Raw genomic sequence first — 9,193 nt, forward strand, 5'->3', positions numbered from 1 at the left:
GTGTCATGCTCTTGACAGTGGTTAGACATTCCAGAAATGGTTTGCCATAAGTTTGCCAGGAGGCAAAGCTGGTGACAAAAGGCAAATGCAATTGAAATGTATTATCAGGTAAATGTAGGTTTTGGCAGCAGCACAGAGTTACTCACTTTAGACCTCACTCAGGACACAAAATAAACACCTCTCTTCATAAGAAAACCTATGTGACCTGTTAGCAGCACCATATGCTAAACCTAACAGCTGTACCAGCAACAGGTTAGGAGACAGTAATTCTGCAGATCCAAAGCAGAGATATACAAGCCAGATACTGTTTCCCACAGTACTAACTGTTCCCTGATGAGTGCCCAAAGACTGGGTTAGCCTCATGGAGAGTTGTTTGTTCAAGCTCAGGGAAGCACTGTAAGGTGTAACCACTGATGCACTTTTTCTGCTGTATGGGAAAGGTCAGCTATAAAATCACATACAGATCTCCAAAGCAGTGAGAACAATCTCTCTAAATAACTGGACTCAGCCTCAGCTGTGGGCAGAAAAAGCCAGAATGTATGGTTTACACAATTTATGAAAGAATTTAAAAATAACATATCTTACATAGAGGAACTTCTAAAGCATATGCAGCCAGCCCAAATTATTTATTGAGGCATGACTGCTTTTTAAATTAATTAGTAGCAAAAAGGTAAAAAAAAATAAATAAAAAATTCATTGAAACACATCAATTTTAACACAATAAAATGAACACAAAAACTGTAATAACACTGAAGGCCACAACACGCCATAGCTGGAGCCTGCAACTCTTTCAAACAGCCTTGCCATGATGGTTTGAACTTCAAGCCATTGAAAGTTACTTACAGGCTTGTGAGTAGACAAGAAAATTATACTTCTCCCAGAAAGGAAAAATACAACAAAACCTACAAACAGTTACTACCACCCCCAAAAAAAACAAAAAAACGTGTTCAGTGGCTGTCATACAGAGATGTAAAAAGTTGAACACTACAGGTTTCAATTAATCAGTGTGGAAACACATCTAACTATAGGCATCTAGAGGTCTGTTTCTGCTGGAGCTCATAAGAGAACTGGGTTGAAGATGAACAATAACATTAAGGTACTCCTTCCTGATGTGAGCTGTTGTAGTAAGGTACTCATGAAAGCAGGATTTACTTAAAGAAACTGTCTACTGAAGAACTGGACGCAGAGTATGCCCAATTCATCTCATTCTGGAACTGTCAAATGTAACTCAGTTGAAGTCTGAATATAAGGTTCTGTACAGTTGAAAGAAGGTCAATATAAAAATATTGCTCCCAGTCTTTATCCAAACTATGAGAAAAGCACAGTTTATTATAACAGGAAATAATACTTTATTATAAAATCTGCATGTAAACAAGTAACAAATTAATTGAATAACAGTTAATGGAAGTGCAAATTAACTTCATAAAATGACATCTGTTCTGTATTTAACTATATATATAAATTTGTTTTACTCCCATTCTAATGTGGTTCTACTCCCCCCACCCCATATTTAAGTTTAAAAAGATTTATCTTTGCTTGCTTTATACTAAAAACAGTGTACGAGCCTGCGTACAAATTTAAGTTTTGCTCTGCAAACGAGACAAGTCTATGGTGATACATATCATCATCTTTTCTTATCGTTGCATCTCTGTTATCCACAGGACAAGAGGATATATAATATATGTACATAATGAAAGTGTGGGCATGTCAAGCCACTTATTTAGAGTTAGTTCATTTACTTGTACGCATTGAAACTTGAGCCATTTATCAATGAAGTAGACATTGTAATATAAGTTCTGGACTTGCTTGTGCACCTTAAGGCATTAATGAGAGTCTCACTGATAACTCATTCTTATCACCATGAGGATCATCCATATACTTCAACAGTCAAATGCTTGTTCGCCTCCCATGCGTGACATCTGGCCTTGCTGAAAGCTTCTAAAGCACAGATAAGTCATGGCAAGACTTTGATTTTGCTTTAAAAGCCATCTTCTTATTGTTCTTTGCCACAATTCTCCCAAGGAATCGCTTGGCCTTTTTGCCTATGCTTTCTCTTCTTTTTGTGTTGGCCATTCTTCTAGCATTGTCTTCTTTACTGTCTTTGCGAAGTCTAATTTGCCGAACAATACCTTCAAACAGATCCTTGACGTTATGATGAAGAGCAGCTGAGGTCTCAATGAACTTGCAGTCAAACACAACGGCACAGGCCCGTCCCTCTGGATGGAAAGAAAAAAAGAGAGATGAGTGGAGACTGACATTTTCTCTTTAATATATTGTGGCAAGAACAAAAGAAAGTTTGACTTAAATACAGTGCCTTCAACATCACAAAAGAACTTTGTTAAATAGTAGGAAGAATGAATATTTGCACTCATTGTTTTGCTGCAGTGTGGTCAATAATCTCACATGACCAGTAGTACTGAATATAAGACAATAGTAGTCCTACAGGCAGACCAGTCTAGTATAATTTAAAATCTAAAGCTGATAAAAGAGAGGTACTCGGATGCGTGCTTGCTGTCTAATAGGAAAGATTGTGAGGTACAGAAACTAGTTCCTATTTCTTCTGGAAGTTGTTGAGCAATTGTGCACCTCAGCCTTGCTATAGGAAGTGAGTTTTCCATAGTAGCTACAGTTGAAGCTGGCAGTCCAAAAGGTCATTAAACAGATTACATTGGAGGTCATGAAGCTGTAGACCAGTGGATTTGATTGGGACTGCCTTCAGAATAGATGATGCTCTGTTTGCAGTGTTCCAGAGGTAAGCATGCAACTCTGGAACATTGCTGCAGTGCAAGTTTCCATGTTTGCCTTGTGCTGAATAATGGCAAAGGTTTAAACCTGAGCAAAATAATGACACCTCTAGGATGGGTAAACCATGCACTGCCACAAGCCTGAAAAGAACGTGGATCTCCTGATCAACTCCAGTCAATTCCCTGTACAAGCATTTAACGCAGGAATCATGCCATAACCAGACAGCAATAAAAGGTTCATCATTATCTGTACTCTAGTTGTAGAAATGCACCCTGGCACTAACTGAGAAAGTTCTCACTGGCCTCAGGTGTGGAACACATACAAGGAGACTGTGTGAGCCTGGTCCTTCCAGCTCACCACAAATGTGATGAAATCTCTTCCAGAAAAAAAAAGAAAAAAAAAAAGTACAGTTGCTGTGGGATCACCATTTTCATAGACTGCCTGGGTTGTGATGTGACACTCCTGTCCCTTAAAAAAAACATAGCTCAGGCTATCAAACCTTGAGACTAGCAAGTGCTGCTGTGTGCTTAACATCCAGCTAAACCCTACACACAGCAGTGTGCTAAAGCTGAAGCATTGTCTCTTGCAGTGCAGTTCAGCACATAGCGCTATGCACAATCACACATCTTCCCCCACTGCCATCTCCACTGCTGTTTGTGGTACAGAGCCCCCCCTCAGTGTGAACCAGCTGGCTTGATTTCTTTGGGGTGCCTCCAATCATGTTTTTCTCCATCAAACCTGGACCAATCCTATTGATCATGATCCTCTGCTACTAATTTAGACAGTACTGTATAAATGAAGAGTAACTTACCATCAACTGAGACTTCCCGGGACCTGACCAGGTCGCTCTTATTGCCCACGAGAATAATAGGAATGTCTTCCGTTTGCCTTGCTCTTCTTAGCTGGATCCTTAGTTCAGAGGCCTTTTCAAAACTAACTTTGTCAGTCACTGAGTATACGATAATATAGGCATCGCCCATTTTCATACAGTGGTTCTGAAGCCATTGGCTGTCATCCTAAATGAAAGGGTGAGAAACAGATTTATTGCATTGAAAAAGCTATTCAACACTAACTAATTATTTAGGTACTGTAAACATCTTAAAGATATTCTTCGTAGCTTTATAATAAAGAGGCAGCCAAAGTAAGCAATCTCCCGGAAAGTTTCTTAAGATTTTCTCATTTGAAATATACTACAGAACAAAATCATCGTGTTTCCAGAAATTATATGGGGTCTGCACTGCTCAGATTGTTAATCTCTCGTTTTGCACGAATTTCCTGGGCTGCTAATGTAAGCTGCTGCTTACTGCAAGCATTAAGGGATTCGCTGTCTGAGCCTGTGCAGGTTTTTTAATTGCCTGTCTAGCTACAACAAATGGATTGCGAGAGAGAAGAAAGCGGCACGCACTGATTCTGTACCGCCGCCTTGTAGGAGCGTCACGGTGCCCACAGGCAGCCGGACACCTGGACGCTGCCGCTGTGCAGCGAAGCCCCGCGCAGCCCGCAAGGAAAAGAAAGGCACGTTCAGGCGCTCCGTACCTGCTCCCAGATATCGAACACGACCAGAGACGCCTCTTCCCCGTCGACCACGATCGATCTGTCGTACGTGTTGCCTGGAGGGGGAAAACACAGCGTTGGGGAAACGGGCGGCACCGCGGCGAGCGGCCGCCCCCCGGGCACCCCGCGCCCCCGGCCCCGGCCCCGGGGGGGCCCCGCGCCCTCACCGGCCTCCTCCGCCTCCGCGCAGTCCTCGACGCCGCCGAAGATGCGGGCCAGGCTGGTCTTGCCGACGCCGTGCTCGCCCAGCAGGATCACCTTGTAGAGCCGCCCGTCCGAGTCGCTGCCCGACGAGATGACGGAGTCGGAGGAGTCGGAGGCCCAGCTCTCCCGGTGCGCCTCGCCGGGGCTGTAGGAGGTGCAGCGCACCAGGCCGGACAGCTCGTCGTGCGGCAGGGCGGCCCGCAGGTCCCGCTCGTCCACCGGCATGCTGCGCCGGTGCAGGTGCTGGTGCGCCGCGAAGGGCATGCTGCCGCGCCGCTTCTCCAGCGAGCGGAGCTTGGCGCCGCGGTTCAGGGTCATGGGGACGCCGGGCTGCTGAGAGGAGCCGCCCCGCTCGTCCCTCGACGTGCTCCGGAGGGAGAGAGAGGAGAGGAGAGAAGAGAGGAGAGCCGGGCTTCCCCGCTGCCACAGCTCGCTGCCGGCGCTGCCGCCGCCTCGCCGCTATTTATGGCCCGGCCCGGCCCGGCCCCGCCGTGACGCGCGGCTCTCAGCGCGCCCGGGGGCTGCCTCCCCGCCCACGGCAGCTCCGCGCCGCTCGGCTCGGCACGGCTCGGCACCGAGCCCCGGGGAGCCGGAGCCGTGCGGAGGCGGCTGGGGGTGGGAGATGCCGCGCTGTGAGGGGGGGCGGGTGTGCCCCGGGTGTCGTGTCCCCCTCCTCCTCACCCTCACCCCCCGACTCCCCATTTCTGAGGCTGCACCGTGTGGAGTGGGTTCAGTGGGTGATGCTGGGGGGGGGGCGGATGATCACGGAGGTCTTTTCCAGCCGTAATCAGGCTGTGATCCTATGAAATTGCAAACGGGGCTGGCCGTGAGCCCTGCCAGGCGGCTTTCCTCAGCTCCTCACGCTCCGTGGCGTTGCCCGGGAGCGGCTTTGCTGCCTACAGCAGCCTTGGGAAACAGCTGCACATTGGCAGCGTGCTCGGCACCGTGCTGCCGTTCCTTAACGCTCAGGAGCAGGGGGTGAGAGCGCCCCTTCTAGGTGCAGTCTTGCTGCATGCGGGGCTAACGGTTTCAGAGGGCAACACAAAACATAAAGGTCAAATTCTTCCCTTCATTTCACCTGAGCAGCGAAGTGAGACAGTGAAAGTTTTATCTCTTAAGTGGCACAGTCATTACCGTGTGATCAAGTGAAGAAACGACTAACCAGATAACTATACTTGTGTCCCGAATGGCTCACCCCGGCATCACACATACCGGTTATTATTTACCTAGCAACCCAAACATGTTAGACATTTCACAGCCAAAATAACCCTGGCTGCTGCTCCCAAAAGATTACAGCCTGGTCACTGCGGGGAAATCCCCGTGACCTTGTGTAGGGACCACTGCCATCAAATTAATGAGTTAAAGGGTTTGTAAATCAGCTGCTGCAACAAGGCTAAAGAAGGCAAGAAATAGGGAGTTGATGGAGATTAAGATGCAGACATAGGGAATAAGTTAAAGGAAAGAAAGGAATCTGTGGGGCTGGGCTGTGCAGTTGCGCAGCCAACAAAATACAGCACACTGGCTCATAAGCATCTTTTTCTTATAACATGTTGAATTTCTGAGGCTAATTGACTGCAACAAACATGGAAAATACTGTAAAGGGGCTGACCACAGGGAATGGATTTTTTTTCCTTATGAATTCCAGTGAATATTTTATTTTCAGAAGTTAATGCTGCAGTTCACGTTCTGGGGTAGGTTTGGCCCCTCTGCCCTGATAACTGCAGGTTGAAGTGTCAGTGTGGCAGTTAAAGATCACCAACTGCTTACAGCGAGTTCTCTCCGCCTGTCTCACAAAGCAGGAACCAAAATAGCCATGTCAGTTTAGATAGCCAGAGCTTGGTGGTTAAGAGAACTGAGTGCTGCAGTTAAATGAATAGAATTATAGAGCTTTGGTCAACATTTTAAATCATATTTAAACAAGTTATGGTTAGCATTTGAAATGCACCAGGGTTACTTAACTTGGATAAACTGGAATCTACCAAACCATCTTGATTAATCTGTATTTATATACAGTCAAGTGGGTAAATATACTTTCAGAATTGTTTTTTCTTCAGTTAACTTTATGAATTTGAATGTCTCTGCCTAAAATCCTCACCCAAAAATACTCTGTTTGATTTTAGGAGTTTTTTGGACTTGTCTTTCCTGCTGACTTTACTGTGTGTCACGGTCAAATTTTAGAAGATGAAATATAAAGTGGAGGTATTTTTAATTCTTTACTGTGTGGAAGAAGGGAAATCTGGGAGGCATCAGAACTAAATATACTGTGCTGCTTTTATGCCACATGTAGCATTACTGGTTGAAACCAAACTAAAAATGGGATTTTCAGTGACAGGACTTTAAAAATGCCATTTTTTTATTCCAGGTCTTTTGCTGATGAACACTGTGAATATTTTAATGATGTAAATGCAAGATAGAGCCCCCATAAGCCAAAAAAAATAACAAGAAAGGCATATATAAAAATGCTAAACACAAACTTGAAGAGAACAGCTTTTCAGTAGGAGAAGAGGCTGAAAGTAATAATAATAATAATAATAAAATAATAGAAATCATACACGACTGTGTGGCAAACACTTTTTTTGTGCCAGCACCCAGGTACAACTAATGAATTATTGCTTACAGAATAGCAGCAGGGTTACAGGATACTACTCGGGATCTGGCACTGGGTTCTCTGCAAGTTGTCCTTTAGCGGAAAGTGAGATGGCCTTGGATTAGGTCCCTGGGGCTTCGCTTGTTCCTAGAGGGAGGGCCACGAGTTGTTCGGAGAAGCGCTGTGCCAAGGCAGTGAGGTCTGTTCTCATCTGCCGCGGGATCTGTGCCTGGAACCAGAGAGGGGGGAGATCACAGGGGTCACGTAGCTGGTTTATCTCCCTTGATCTTCATAGATCCAGCTATTTTGTGAAGTTGGGAAGAATTAACAGATAGTTCAGGTTAATCACTTGAGACATATAACATGCTTCTTCACATACCATGTAATTCTGTTTGTTATTATTACCATATATTCATGTATACATTACTGTGGCACATAATGATTTCAGTGGGATGCATGAGACCACACAGGCCTGAAATGCTGATCTTAGTTTCTCTGAAGGGTTTTCAGATCCTGTTCTATTTCAGCTGCCCTCTATTTCCACTTCTACTTGATTCTGCTTCTAACATATAGTAACTGTGATTTATTTTAATGTAAAAGAAATTTTAATGTCTTATTTTTCTACTTTTATTTTGCATCATTCTAGCTGCTACGGGTCTAAGATCCGTTTTAATTAAATGAGTGTTTCTGGCGCATATAGTACTTGATATTTTTAGTAAGCCTAATTTACTGTTCCTTATGTATTGAAATGGAAACAGGAAATTTTATAATTTCTTTCCATTTTATGTACAGCCAGACCTGGAGTCTATCAATGCTGAAGGTAAAAGTCCACTCTAGCCAGCATGATTGATTGGAAGTGCAATGAATTGGGGTTATCAGTGCAGCAGTAGTACCATCTGCGGTTCTTGAGTTCCAGGTGGTTCCTGAGCAGTTCAGGTGACTGTTCCCTGCAGCAGCTATGTCATATAACCAGCAGCAGAGCTGCAGTCAGGGGCCGCTGTCTGTCCAGATCCTTGTGATGGGAAGGAATAAGGCTTAATGAAAGAATTTGCCTCATGCAAATCTTGCTGAGGCCAGAAACACTTGGTCCCAGGTACCCAGGTCAACTACATCCTAATTGTCAGGGTGTTCTGGGATCCTGGAGGAACCACTGGAACCCCCCATTTATGAATCAATCCTAAAGCTTCACTTTTACTTGGCTACCCAGCATCTGTGGTGTGTGTCCTGCAGTTTTCACGGAAGAATTTAATCTGGCACTCACAAGGAAAGGAACATTGATGTCCTATATTATGGGGACCTGAGCACAAAGCTCTAAAAATGGATATCATGTTGTTTCTTTTGGTTTCATCTCATCCTTGTATGGTTTTCATTTTCCTTATTTCAATTGCCTTTCACTTAAAGTACCTTTTCTTTGTATTTTGCTGTTGTAGCATGTCCTGCTTCTTTTTTTCTTTTGTTATCTCATTCTTCTTCTTTTTTCCCTTTTTATCCCATTCACTTTTTCTCTAGCTTTTGAGAAGTGGCAATGTTCACTTTTAATGCACTCTATTGGCCTCAGTACTTTTCATCGTATGGAAAATGTAAAACATACAGTCTGATCCTGTTGTTCCAGTTATTTATTACTGTGGTAATAAAGCTTGTGCTTGGAGTTTCTTTTTGCTATATTAGATGCAGAGTGCATTTCATGGTCTAAATGCCTAAGCACGTATAACCTAACACCCAGCTCCCCTCCCCTTTGACTGTTCAGATGGAAAAGCAGAATTTGGGGTTGGAATTAACTGTATGTGATTCTGTCTCATCAGTGTTTGTTCAAAGTCAGACATCATATTTTAAATAGCATTTATACTTTTTACCTCTAATGAGTGTTACCACTGAATTCCAGTTTTTGTTGTAGTTACTGTCATGCATTGGAATTGTTTCACTTTTGGTTAGGAATAATAGAAATATTATGAACAGCCCAAAGACTAGATTAGCAGCGTGAGGTTTGGAAGAAAATATTGTTCTCAGCTTGGCTCTACATTGGAAGTCATGCATTTCTCCTCTTCTTACTTTTCAGCTCATCTGCACTGCCTCAAGTCTAATTAATCAGCCATTATGTGGGTG

General features: G+C 44.2%; 1 protein-coding gene across 1 annotated transcript; it reads right to left on the minus strand.

Moving 5' to 3' along the window:
* Positions 1 to 1,309: 1,309 nt before the first annotated feature.
* Positions 1,310 to 4,954, minus strand: RRAD (RRAD, Ras related glycolysis inhibitor and calcium channel regulator). Its single transcript, XM_084294931.1, has 4 exons — positions 4,467 to 4,954; positions 4,282 to 4,355; positions 3,557 to 3,761; positions 1,310 to 2,216 (listed from the first exon to the last, which is right to left on the minus strand). Exons 1-4 carry the CDS (start codon positions 4,819 to 4,821, stop codon positions 1,939 to 1,941), a joined length of 912 nt encoding a protein of 303 aa, XP_084151057.1. The 5' UTR covers positions 4,822 to 4,954; the 3' UTR covers positions 1,310 to 1,938.
* Between the last annotated feature and the right edge of the window lie 4,239 nt (positions 4,955 to 9,193).

This window comes from Netta rufina, assembly GCF_964035555.1.
Source record: "Netta rufina genome assembly, chromosome: 13".
Taxonomy (NCBI): Eukaryota; Metazoa; Chordata; class Aves; order Anseriformes; family Anatidae; genus Netta; species Netta rufina.

Bases quoted from the DNA above. Each gene is read 5' to 3' on its own strand.
- RRAD (XM_084294931.1), bottom strand. From the start codon at position 4,821: ATGACCCTGAACCGCGGCGCCAAGCTCCGCTCGCTGGAGAAGCGGCGC. The intron at 3,762-4,281 runs GTACGGAGCGCC...CCTTTCATTTAG, and splicing joins TGTTCGATATCTGGGAGCAG to GATGACAGCCAATGGCTTCA. The intron at 2,217-3,556 runs GTAAGTTACTCT...CTTTCCATCCAG, and splicing joins CCGGGAAGTCTCAGTTGATG to AGGGACGGGCCTGTGCCGTT.